At 34.8% G+C, this 14,182-nt stretch overlaps 1 protein-coding gene across 1 annotated transcript in view; it reads right to left on the bottom strand.

Moving 5' to 3' along the window:
* Positions 1-7,164: 7,164 nt before the first annotated feature.
* The window catches only part of CSMD1 (CUB and Sushi multiple domains 1), a 1,131,310-nt gene continuing 1,124,292 nt past the window's right edge, over positions 7,165-14,182 (bottom strand). The window contains exons 69-70 of the mRNA XM_074153404.1: positions 11,140-11,272; positions 7,165-7,324 (exon numbers count right to left, since the gene is read on the bottom strand). Coding sequence (XP_074009505.1) covers positions 7,165-7,324; positions 11,140-11,272 — 293 coding nt within the window. The remainder of the gene's footprint in view (positions 7,325-11,139; positions 11,273-14,182) is intronic.

Genomic DNA, 14,182 nt, shown 5'->3' with positions numbered 1-14,182 from the left:
TGATCTCTAAGTGAAGTACATATTTAACATTACCTCACTTCAGCTACAAAACCGGAGGTTAAAAATTCTAAAAAGTATCAGATACTTAGGTTATTATTTGCTAACTCTGTCTCCATTCACTGCACTTAATAAGTGTTTCCTTACTCAGATTTCCTTCATTCCTCACATTCTTAAAGAAACATTCCCCTAACATCCCAAGAACCAACAGCTATTGATCTTTTCTCTGATATCTGATTCAGAGAATGAATGGTTAAAGGTTGTTAGTGTGGATTTAGTACAGCCTGGCAAAGAACAAAGCTCGGAGCCCAGGAGCCCAGCATTCCAAGATAAAGAAATGGCCTTGTGTATAAGATAGCGGGAACAGCCTGCATGCTAAGGAGGAACCTAACTGTCTGGGTAAAGTGTCCATCTGGTCGGGACCAGTTTCACGGTTTGGGGTCCAGCCAGCCCAGCATTCTAAGCCAAAGGTAAAAGTACACGGTGAAGAAGACTGCGAGCCTTCCTCCAGAAGACCCCAGCCCACCACCACCAGGCGACAGTACGCACGCGGCAAGGGGAGGAGACTTATGATAATGAGTTCCTAGAAATAATTAGAATAGTAACGCCTTTTCTTAGAATCAATTATAATAACCCAGCCCACATTAATGAATATGTATGCTTTTCATCATAAATAGACGCTTGTTTTACAAACCGGTGTGCAAGTTTGGAGGAGCGATCCCCCTTGCACCCGGCGCCGCAATAAACATACCTGCTTTATAACTCTCTGCGAGTTGTAAGGTTTGTTTCCGCGCGTCATATCTGTATTTCCTTTAAAAATTTTTTACTATAATCTTACTTTTATTGTTACCTATGCATATGTTTTCAGCTGATACTTATATTTTTCCAATCTTGAATTACTTAGAATGTACATCTATGTTATTTACATATTATTTACATTTAAAATATCATTTAATTGCTAAGCCAGCTTGGTGTCTGAACTGTTGATTTAATGGGTCCTTAGGAGTTTCTACACTTTCGAAAATATTAAATTATTCTTAAAGATATTTGATTCAGGCACTTTAATTACTTTGTTTGTTTATTTGTTTGCATTTCTGTCTAATCTTTTCCCTTGAGCAATTTTTACTTGTGTTCTTTCACAGCATGAGTAAACTCCAACTTTTGGTATACCAAGATGCAAAAGACTTCTTTGGTTTCTATTCCACATTTGTTTCCTGAGTTCAAAATTTATATCCTCAAAAACTTCCTCCAGCTGCTGTTCTTCAACCCAATTAAAGTACCAGTCTGTCTTCCTGTCAAGACCACTAGGCACATAAGTTTCTCTGTGGTAAGTTACCTACACCATGATTAAGAAGATGCTCAAACTAGAAATGCTGCCTACACATTTCATCTGCAAGTCATGACCCAAAAGGAATTATTGGAAATTTTTGCTAGGTCAAATACTGCACTGCAAGGAGAAAGAGGTAATGGTAATTTCCCAGCACTTGCTTTCAACAGCTGAGAGCTTGTACCAATCTTTGTTATGATTAACAACCTTGTGTTTCTCCTTAGGCTAAAAAAGCTATCTGAACTCTGATCTTCCACATCTAATTTGACCACTCAAGCCAGTAAGAGGGAAAAGGAGCGCTATCCATTCTGTTTTGAGGCTTCCTGGCAAAAAAACAGAACTGGTATGACTAGTTTGCCCAACTTTGAATGATTTATGTTCTTCAGACCGAAAGTGAGACACTTAAGCATTCTCCTTGCCCTAGTATTTCTTACTGATTAGTATAGCTGGCTCCACTCATCTTGCTGGCCTCTGTGGATCTTACAGGCAAATTCTTGCCCCTCTCATCATTTCTTCACAGACTTTAGGCACACAACTTGGTGTTGAAGCTTCTACCAAGAAACAAACACACCTGAAAGTTAAACACTGCCAAACTGAGCCCATATTCCCCTGTGGATTAGACTGCAAGCATATTCATGTTTCTATATATTTACTACATAGGTCTGTAATTTAAAATAAGTAAAATTTTATATAAACAAATAAAACTGTTTAAGAGGGTCTTCTACTTCCTTATATCATATATAATCAAGTCATGATAACTTATCACTAGGCATGTCAACTGTTGCTTGATTATTTTTTTTATCTGCCATAATGAAGTCCAGACTACAATCCTGTGCTCTTTGGTGGAAATAATTTTGTGTTAGAAGACCATCATTGACAAGGTTTTGAAACTGTAATACTGCTTTACTCTTGACTATAAAAAAATAAAGGTCTCTGGGATGGATCCCTAAAGCATTACTTTCTTTTTCCTTTTTGTGCATTACAGATACATGCTTAAAAGTAATTTATTCTACTTGTTTAAAGGCAGTATTCTGCAGAAGACTTCTTCCACCTTCTGACTTCTGTTCTCTCGAGCATTGAGCCATATGGACTCAAGCTCCTGTGGTTCTGAGTTAGTAATCATGCTAAAGCTGGCAGCAGTGCATTTAATGTAGCTTATTGGAATTCAAAATTAAAAGCAGCTTTAAAAAAAAAGCATTTTCCATCCTAAGTAAATCATACCAATAGGTATGCTATTCCTTTGATACTGTTTATGGCTTCACTGTTGCTGCAGAGCTAGTAGATGCCAGCTGAAAATCAAATACAGTTGTTCTTTACAGATCGATCTGAGTGGCTCTTAGATAACTATCCTCAACACAGAAAAGATTTATTTTCTATAAATGGTTTGTCTAGAATCCAAAATTAAATATAACTTGTTACATTTTGCAATAGATCATACAGGGAAATAATTTCCAAAAGCTGGTATTGTAGTTTGGCAATAGTGAAAAGAACAATAGTTCACTTGTTTAGTGTATATTAGACTACTGTTTGTGGTAACACGTAAAAATTGTGACTCCCTATATAATAATGCCTCAATATCTGCATTGATAGTGATTATAGCTTATAGTTTAGTGTCAGAAGGAAAGTCAGATCATTCTGAGAAATGAGAACTTTTAACAACTGTCTATAATATATTATATACCCAGAAGGGCAGATTGTGAAGATGAGAAAGGAAGGAAGGACATGCACATATCTTAATTTTTTTCTAAAAATAAACCACAGTCAGGTACTATCACTGATTCCCAAAGGAATAGCGGATAGAATATTCTTGAAGCCTGACTCGTTCCTTCTTAAGAGGTTAACAAGTAAATCAAATAAATGTTTTACATGAATAAAGAGTAAAATATTTTTTTTAAAAAATGTTTAGAATTTGTCTTGATACTGAAAATTCTAATGCATGTGGCTATCTTATATATGTAAGCACTTTGATTTCAGTAGAAGTACATCTAAGTAACTGCAGAACTATCTCTCGGATAGATTTGGAAATACCTCTGGCTCCATCTGATCCATCACTTCCACAGGTAGGATGCAGGCTTGGGGAAGAATAAACAGCTTATTTTTTATAAAACAACCAAATGATCTGGGAACCTAAATCTCATTTTAAAATCTGAATGACAAGTGTAAGATAACAGGAGGTAGATCCCATCTCACAAGACAGCACCTGAAAATTTTTGCCAAGTTACATAATTCTTGGGAACTAAAATGACAAGATTAAGATTCTACTGAACAATGTCATGTAATAAAAAAAATCAATATCTGATATTTGAAAGCATAAAAGTAAATAGAAGGAAAAAAGTTGATAAGAATAGGTCACACAAAAGCTGAAAATCTAAAATTAAATATTTAATTAGAACTCTGATTTTGCTTTCAAGGTAGGTGGCATTGCACAGGCTATATTACAATCTTTGATAGTATTTTTTATTTTTTTTTGCCAAAGAGAATACTGTTTATTTTTAACAGGCCACTTTAATATTAATACATGTGTAATAGGATCAGAACTGAAAATCAGCTAAAGATGGTAAATTTTACATTATTGGGAAAATTACATTTTTTTTTGTATTGTAAAAACATTTATTTTTAACAATTTACCTACATTAATCAAAAAAGTACAGCATATTTAATAATTTTACAAATTCTTCATAAAAAATATATCTCTGTACAAAAAGTTCTTTTGCACCTACTTCATGTCACAGCAGCATGTAGTGAAATGGCAGAATGAAATACTGGGAATGAAAATTAGATTGACTTGATCATAATGCCGGCGTTCTTCCCCAACCCCCCCGCCCTCACCCTCCCACCTTCTTTTTTTTTTTTTTTTAATAACAGCTTTTCTTTGTTTACAAAATATTTTACACAAGAAAAAAAATTATTGCAGCTAGCCTGGAGAAAGGCAAGATGTGTGATACAAGCAGCAGTTTTTAACAGCTTTGAAGCACATAACCTGTTTTTTTAAAAAAATACATAGCATGTATTATTAGCCCGTCATAATGGTCTGGTCAACACTGGGGGGAAAGTCTTCTGCATATATCTCAGAAAGCAGATTCCCTGGCTGCCATCACCCGATCACTGCACAACATTTTAAGAGTCTTATTCTGATGAAGCACCATATGTAAGTGCATGTATACACAGCCTTCTGTAAAATAACTTCAGGAGAAAGAGCTCCAAACTGAACAGCAGTCTCAAACACAGCAGAGAAGGAGAGGCATTTGAAGGATGCGGATAGAACTGATAAAACTACAAGAGCTTTCCTCTACTTGGGTTCCAGTCTGACGCTCCTGTTTAATCAATACTCCAAACAAACATCTTAGGATAATTTGTCAGTGTGCCCCAATTTTGAGTGTCCCTGATCAAAGAACGCTCGCTTGGGATAAACACTCCTTACATAACCTCCCCAAAATGAACCACTAGATAAAGGATTCACAGGATCTGGGCTCTCTAACACAAAAGATCAATTAATTTAACTATTCTCTTTTCTGGGACCTTTCCTCCAGCACATCCCTCAGTGGTCACAGTGAGACAGCTCACTGAAGAATACACTGTAAGGGCAGTAGTAGAAAGCATCAAAAATAGCTACTTAGCAAGAATTTTGCGCTTGTTTTCAATACTCCTTTTTTTTTTTTTTTTTTTTTTTTTTCTGCCATTGCCACTACAGAAAGACTTCCAAAGCAGTAATGTTGATTTTGAACACCTGTCAAAAACTTTAATCACACAACAACTTCCCTCCCTGGCCCACCGTTCCTACGGAAGCTCTTCATTTGCAGAGCGACTTCCTCTACTGAGGGAGGATCAGGACAACAACTTTGATCTGATGACTTTGTTCTTTCTCAGGAAATGTGAAGGGCTCTGAGATGTGACAGATAAATGAAACACTGCACAAAAACCTCTGAAACAAATGAAAAAGAAAGCCAAAAACTACTAACAAAATGAACAAGGAACTGACTGGAAAGGATTATTTATTAAATTTTCTTCAGAGTTTCTTGCTCATATGAAGAATATAACAGCTGGAGGCCCTACAATACTGTATTATATTGCTGGTATTTTTCATCTAACAGATGTAGAGTTGTTAAGCTGACCAAGGGTTACCTTCGAAATTTTCTTTGCGTTCTGCAACATTAGCTGAAAAACCTGTTATTGGCCTGACGTTACCTTTTTGTTTTGTGTATAACAGCCAGACCTACACACATATGGAGTTCAGAAACATTTTTCCACAGTTTTTGATAGCAACTGGACATTAGGACAGTTTGAAATTCAGAAAACAACAACAAAAAACAACCCTGAATTTTAAAGAAAAGCAAAGCAACTTTCCTGGTTTCTGAGCTCAACGTGTATGACTAAAATCAGATTTTGATTAATTATTTCCTGGAATTTCCTAATTTTTAAAACTCAATTTAATTAATCTGCCCAATGGCATCTTTGTTTGTTTGTTTTCATTCAATAAAACCTCTAATTCTAAGCAAATGTTAATGATTTACTCAACCATTCTTATTTAAAAATGTCAAACTTTCTCTGTCAAACTGTGTAAGTACAAAAGCAGTAAGCAGTGTGTTTAAAAAATCTGAAAAGGAACAGAAAGCAAAGATAGCTGAATATTTCTCTTTGTTCAAAGTAGAAACTGAATGACAGGTGGTTATAGACAATTTGCACTGGGTTTACATATGCTACTGTAATGTGGTTTAGTTCCATGTAACATCAGAAAATGATGTCATCTTACAGGAAAAAATGGAAAAAAATGCAAAAGGGAAGACTGTATTATGAGCACAGGCTCACAGGCTTTATGAGCTATCTAAAATAAATTACTATTCACATTTGTACATGGCAAGCAGCAATAGCTGCTAACCCCCCTGCTGTTAAAAAGTATGATACTGACAATGGTGACTGATGACTGATTTCAGAAGAAAACAATACTGGCAATGAAAATTTCTTAGAAATGGGCTCTTGCTCTGGATGAAAATCTCCAGTGACTTGTAATCATGTTTACAAAGAAATTTAGTCAAAAATTCACAAAAGAAATATTGTCCTCTATCGCACAGGATTTTAACTGGTGCTAAGCATGGGGCTCATAATTTAATACTCCAAATAATTTTATTGTGGAATGTTTTGCTTGGAAAAGAGTAAGTGAATGTCTATATACAATGGACATTGTGTAGAAACCCTGTATATTTTCACCAGCATCTTACTCAGTCATCCATAACACTCTAGTGCAAAAAAATTGTGCATTAACATTTTGCAATGTAACGGCTGATTGGGAAATTGGCAAACTGCCCTATGTATGAGATACACTGTAAGTTTTTTTAATTTTAGCAAGATTTCAATGGTAAAGCATTTGCAGGTGTATGCAACCTCAAGGTAGGTTGTCTTCTTCAAGAGAGCTTTATTTCTTCAGAATATTCCCGGGGATAATCTGTGGTGCTATCATTTGTTACAGTACTCAAAGGATTTATCCAAGTGCCCAGAAGAATGCATTGAAAGGCATCCAGCCACATACAAATATGAAAGTCTGAGGCATTAAATATGAAAAATTGGCATGACTTGGCAGTCTTCCTTAAAGTGTGCCTTGATTTGAAGCAGATGCAGCCAGGCATTTTGATCCAACTTGAAGATGAAAAAATATTCTTTGTCTGATCCCCAGAAGACTGACACATTTTTACCAGAAAATTTAGCTGCATGTAGGCTGACAGAAGATGTTAAAGATTACAGCAGCAAAGCCAAGAGAAGAAGGGAAACTGGTATATGGCACCAAAGGAATTACTGCTTGTCCATCAGAGGTATGGCTATGAATCAGTCATATTGGGCACTGAAGGCTATACCACTGTACAAACTGTGTTCAGAGTCGTATCAAACCTCACAGCCTTTGCCTCTGTGGGTTTTAAGTTTGTGTCATACATGGGATTTTCAAATGAAGCCTGTCCATTACTGTTTTCATGTCCAGCATACCCATTGTACTGTACTTTTGGTCTTGTTCTGGGAAAAAAAAAAGATGGAAATTATCATTAGTAACCCATAAAAATAAACATTTTACAATTATTCTAAGTTTTACCTATAATGTTTCCATCCTGTCTATACAAGTTGCACAACTGTCTAAAAGTGATAAAAGAAGACCCATAACGGATGTTGCAGGACTTAAAAAGTAAGAGAAATCTTTCTGGAAGTTATTTTTCATAGCAGGAAGAGAAGAAAACAAATTCCTAATGGGCAAACTGATGCTACAAAGCACAGAGACAACATAGGCAAAATATAGGTATGCATTTTCCACTATAAAAATGTCAAAAGAACGACAACTTCATAGCTTGTTGTTAGTGCCAAAATTGGCAGCCAAAAGTAAAGCAACAGACAACAAAAGTAGAAACAAAAGTGAAGTTGGAACTGATAACATTTATAATATTTTCTGTCAGTAATAACAATTATGATATTTTCTGATGACATTTTCAGTTTTAGATTATTAGTCTGATCACAAAAGAATCCTTACACAAAGCGGAAACAATTATTCCAGCTTTACTAAATGAACACCTTACCAATTTATATATACATATATATATCCTTGTCTTTGTAAAGTATTGATATTAATGTGGAAACTACAGTAGCATCTTTAACATGATTAATTTAATTTGATCACCATCAAGCATATTCCAGTCGAACTTCCTGCAGATTTGGGATTTTACCCACAATTTTACAGTATACCTAGGAAGGCAACTGGGCCACCTGTGCAAATGTTCTGATGAAGATCAACACAGATTGTCAGGTTAAAGGACTTGAATGGAGTAGGTGACTAGGTGTACACAGAAAGATGAGAGTGAGTAGCTTGTAATCCATCCTTTTGATAGCATCTTGGGTTCTAGATGAGATATACACCTACACATTTCATTGACTTATGCCAATGTTTCCAAGCAGAGGTAGAGAGAACGGTTTCGCAATTTGCTGCTATCAGCTCTTTATTACCATTCCAGAGCAAGAAGTTAGTGTTGCACCAGTGAAGTGCTGTAACAGGTCTCCTGGGTACTACTAAATCTAAGCCACTGCAAAGTCAGCCAGCATAGCTTCCATCAGGCAACTCTTGCACTGACACAGCAAGTGTCCAGAATACGTTGCACTGCCAATGGTAGTAAGCTTCAGATAAGGGTCAGTAATTTCTGTTATTCCAGGTAGATCTGCCATACAATGCCTGCTTACCTCCATAAATACCTTTGGCAACAAACAGTACTAAATACCTTGACAGAGATTTTATATGTCCAAACATATGTAATCAGATTGATCATATCCTTAATAGTATTCACATAAATTTTGACATTTGAATATCAAAGGATAGAAAGAATTATCTTTCAGTAAACACTCTTCTATTTTGGGCAGCATTTTACCACCATAAAGAACATATCAAAACTTCTAGATTATTCACATTTTTATGCAAAGTTCTGCTAGAACATATTAAGCCAATGATTAAATGAAAAATAAAACAGGATTGTGCAGACTTTCTGATATATCCAGTAAAATTATATCCTATTATATTATATTTTACCACTTTCACCTTAAATCTCTTAGCATCTAAACATATCTAAACAAATATATAAAAGAGGTTCAGTATATAATTTTATACGTGTAATTCAAATAGGGCAAGAAAGTCAACAAAGGAGTGTAAAATGTAGATGCCTGGTGCTTAAAAAACAGAAAACAATTCAGAAAAGAATCTTACGATAAAACTTCAGAAAAGAGTTCTTGAAAATAAAAATATTTTTTTGAAAATTATACTGTTTTGGATAGCAGATAGTGAAAATTATTACTGGAAAGATGGCACTAATGGAAATTGGCAATCTACAAATAATTATGTTACTCGTCTTTTTCTGCACGTTTTCATTTTAGAAGTAACAAAACATGCTTAGAAATCTTAACTAGGAGCTTTCCTAAGTGTAAGTAACTAAACATATTTTAATTTTGTTCAGAAAGACTGAGATGCCGTCTTCATTCCTGAAGCAATCCCTGTCTGTCAGATAAAAGTTACAGAAACTGTGTAACAACCCTGGTTCTAATTAGATGATATTAATATGACATAGGCACAGCAGAAACATCCATAAAATCGTCCCCTAGGAAGACCTTCAAATTTGCTGATATAAAGAACCTCTAGGGGCGTAACTACTATCGCATCATGGTAAAAATTTCATGTTGCTGTTCTGTTCATTCAGGTAATTTCAAGAAAGTGCCTTCAAAAGTCACATATTCTGCGCTCTTTCCTTTGGAACATCCTTTGTTTTACAGAGAATAAAGGTCATCTAAAGTTACTTTACATCAGTAATCAATTTATTAATTTTCTGATGACTATATGACACTAATAACCCCTCTAAAAACTGTGGTTTAATGGAAGAAACTGAAAAATAAAAAAAGAAGAATATTCTTTGAAATATTATTATGAGTAACATCTCCTTTTTCAAGTATCTAATGCATTTAAATTACGTTAAGGTAGGCAGAACTTCAATGCTGCATCAGCAGTACCATAAACATTGGGATTACAGCTGCTCATCTGAAGCTTAAATTTTATCTCTCTTAAATACATACGTATTTCTCCTACACAGAAAACAGAATTTCCACTGCTCATGCAGGACACAACAAACTTCATAGAATAAACCCCTGTGTACCCCTATGTCACCATACAGTTTTAATATTTTTTTCTTAGAGTTTGCTTCCTATTTCTAAGAGCAAAGTAACAACGATGTTCCCTTTACGTTCCATTTCTTCAACCGATCTGAATGCCTGTGCTTTCATGCTGCTGTTTAGGTTCCCCCCATTGTAGAGCAGGAGCTATCTGAGAATGCACATCTCTAGGCATCAAAAAGGCATCTTAACACTAACATGTTCTGAGAGACAGCTCTTCCTGCGCAGTTTTTTCAACAAAAGGCCATATTACATTTCAGGACATGTATCATTTTAACTGGAGTTCACAAGTTCAAGCCCCACTGCAATTTCTTTTTCTTAAATCTTCTAATGCTGAGATGGGTAGACAGTCCAGTCCATCACAAGGCAATGATGGACTTCACTTTGTCTGTGTGATTTCTTATAATCACGAAATACTCTTGGTATCATGATTATAGAACAAAAGTTTTAAGAGCACATTATTTAAAATCAGCATTTCTGTTAAACACCATTTTGCTAACTGCAAATGACACAAGGAGGTCAGAGAGTATTGTACCTCAATATGAAAAAATAAAAAAAAATGCCAAATAGCACTCAGAATGAACAAGTGTTCAATAGATCCTTAGATATCAGCGTTTAAACCAGATTCAGACAAGGTGGTTGGATTTATTTTATTATCCAATGACATAAAAGTTTCACGTGAGCTGAAGTGATGCCAATTCTAGTAGCATCCACTAGCTTATTCAGCATGTACTGTAAGTAGCCTCATTATGGTTGTTCCCTCATGGGATTTATGGATTTTTCAGCTTGTATAATTAATACTCATAGTCATTTTGAAAGAAGCAGCATACATTCAACTTAATACAGCTTTAAAATTAAAGAATAAAACATGTGACCTGAGATTTCAATCTCATTCAGCCTAACGAACCAAGAAGGTTGATAGACCTTTGCTCCTTAACACACTGACTCATTTTTCTAATTGTTAAGCATTAAGAACTGCCCTACACTGAACCTCTTCATGGGAATACTTAGAAATATTTGCCTTTCTAGAGAAAAGATATTCTTGCAAGCTTCAGTATTGTGCTCTCTAGTTACACTTACGTAACAAAAATTAAAACAAAAAGCTTATTAAGTTACTGAATAAATAACATTTACAATACCTGTGTTTGTAGAGGTAAAATGCAAACCCTGATAATATTAGAGCAAAGAAAGGTACCAGGATGGCAGCTGCAACAGAACTGCTGTTTGTACCGTAATAGTGATTTGAAAGGTCTGTGTCTGCGCTTAAAGGACCTGAAATGAAACAAAAAGGGCAGAAATAAAATTCCCAGGTTTTCTATCTCACAGCTCTCTTTTTATTCAGGAATGAAAGAAAAAGATGTCTTGATAAAATAATTCTATTAAAAAAAAACATGAAAAACATAGCATGCAGTATCATAGTATAAATCTTGTTAACACCACTCAAGAATGTATCAATAACTATCAAAACGATTTGAAAACAGTATTCAGCAAGTAAAAGAATTATGAACTACACCTCTCATGAGTCACTACTTTAATAAATTGAAGCAATTTACCTTCTACAGTAAAAGTTGTTAATACTGCAAAAAGTATTCTATGCTTGCAGCCTTAATATTCAGCTGAGAAAAAACATGCAATGTGAGACCACATTGGACATGAAAAGGAAAGAGAGAACTAAGGTAACTACTCTAAACCACAAGCGTTCTTGTTCTCAGCTCCCAAGTCTGTGCACCTGTGAGCGTGTCTTGGCTGCTTTACCCCTCCTTTTGGTGGTGAAACATGAGCATGTTTTAGAGCCTGTGGCAGCTACGTTTGCACTGGGATAAAACTGAGGTGCGGGGAATGCAAAGGCATGACCTCGCCGGGTTCCTGTTGTCGACAAGCAGAAAAACTGGACTGTAAGGCATTTTGCAGAAGCCATGTTTCCATCAGTAGAAAGACAGACATTGTTAAATTGCTTAAACAGGTGTCCAACCTGATAATTCAAATCGTGAAGGACGAAAAATAATTTTACAGTGAAAAATATAGAAAATTTAATAGGAGAGACTGGTGTTTACCACTCAGAAATGCTCCAACCCACCAGCACACACTGTCTCAAACACCACAACTCCCTCCTTGATGGCAACAGCATCAATCAGTCTTTTTAGGACTCTGGCAGAGAGTGGTTATATAGCAGAGACACACTGCAATTGCGCTGCTTTCAATAATCTACTAAAATATCTAAAAAGTTGCAAAAATGAGACAGAAACAAACAGTTCTCCTATAGTTTCTTGCAGTTCAAGCTCAATGCAAAAGAGGAAGAAGGTAAGTTTTTCTTTTGTTACATATTTTTAAAACCTACGTGTTTCAATTACTAATATTATAATACATTTTGAGCAATTCATTTTACAAAATGTATTAAATTCTAGGAAGTAATTAAGCTCTCTTCAAAATTAAGACAGCCCCCTCCAGGAATTTCAGAATTGCCAGATTTGATCACTAAACATGACAAAATATTGTACTTCAATGTTTTTCAATGCCTTAATCTGTCACATATCAGACTCCTGTATATTTCTCTGAAGAACTGGTGAATACTAACCTTTTCAAATTAATGCAATTAACTACATGTTATGAGTTTTATCACACTAATGTGGATTAACTTAATTAACATTGAATTGTTTTAAAGTAGAACTACTGTATTATAAAAATTTTTGGACTTTAGTAATCCAATATTTGTCCTAATACTCAGAGTGTGGAAGACCTGATCACTTAATTTTACATATTTGTATTGTATTGCACATGCACTGGATGGTCTTCAACCTATCTAAATTAAAGACAGAATCAAGTAGTTACCACAGTTAAGAAATTATATTGGTTAGGAGAAGTGATAGAAGTTTAAAAAACTACATGCAGTTATCACTGTCTTTATCCTTTACTATTACAATCCCTAGCTGTTTTTCCAATTATTTGGAGTAATTAATGAAAAATATGGTAATATTCAAATTAATTTTAATCAGCTTACATCAGCAAAAAACTGGAATTAATATTCTAACTCTTACTTGAAATCCTAACCAAGTACGGAAACAAGGAGAAATATGTATGATCAACAAACTCTTAATTTATATCTCAAAGATATTGTCATGGTACATTTTAATGTATAAGGAGCAGAAAAATTATAAAATATGTAATCAGAATTCAGCTAAAAGAAAACAACAGTTTGAAATTTATAATAAGCAATTCTTGGTATGAAATTTTGGTATGGATTTTTTTTTAAATTTAAATACAATTTTTTTTTGTAACTGAGTATTTAAAACTAGGCACAAACTTATATTTAGACTATTATTTATTTTTAAGTTACCTCTGACAACTGACCCACGTTCAACATTTAGTACTCAAAGGTCCTATTTGAAGTAATTGAACACTCTATATCTCTACAGTTTTTAAAGTATGTTTAGGGTAACCAAGCTTGAAATTTTTAACTGAAGTTTACAACCTTTAATTGTCATTGGAGAAGTGTTGACCAGGTTTGGATGGTGTGCTTGGGTGTTCTTTTCATTACAGAAAAGAAACTTTGCTGCAATTCTGGATAATTTGAATTTTATTCATGTGTGAGAATCAATTTAACTTCAACACAGTTGGGTCTATGCTTTACAATCATTTTCAGAGTTGTCTGTGATTAAACATATCCTGATGTGAACTTTGTATTTCTTCTGATGGTGTTATTATGATGAGAAATGGGAAAGTCTATTCTACTGCTCTAATTTAGGTATTGATTGCTATCACAGCTAAAAACACAAAAGTGGAAATAACTGCATGCTAATAGGCCCCCAACAAAAGAGTGCAAAAGATAGTTTGGTTTTCTTTTCATGAAAAAGATATACTTTGTGACTGGGAAACATGTTATTTAATTGACGGATATTCAGTAAGATTACAAATGGTTTTTAAACATTTCATAGAATAAAAGTGGTTTCTTTAGCCTCCTAAAAAAAGCAGCAGTCAGCCGAAGTTCAAGTTCTGATAATACACAGTGAAATCATTATTGTGCAAGCTCCTCTGGAGATATTCAAAACCCACCTGGATTCATTCCTGTCCAAACTGCTCGAAGTGAACCTGCTTTGGCAGGGGGTTGGACTAGATGGTCTCTGGAGGTTCCTTCCAACCCCTACCATTCTGTCATTCTCTGATTCTGTATATTTCTACCCTTTG

Source organism: Numenius arquata, chromosome 9 (genome assembly GCF_964106895.1).
Source record: "Numenius arquata chromosome 9, bNumArq3.hap1.1, whole genome shotgun sequence".
NCBI classification, from domain to species: domain Eukaryota; kingdom Metazoa; phylum Chordata; class Aves; order Charadriiformes; family Scolopacidae; genus Numenius; species Numenius arquata.
This window is presented reverse-complemented; position numbering and strand designations above follow the sequence as displayed.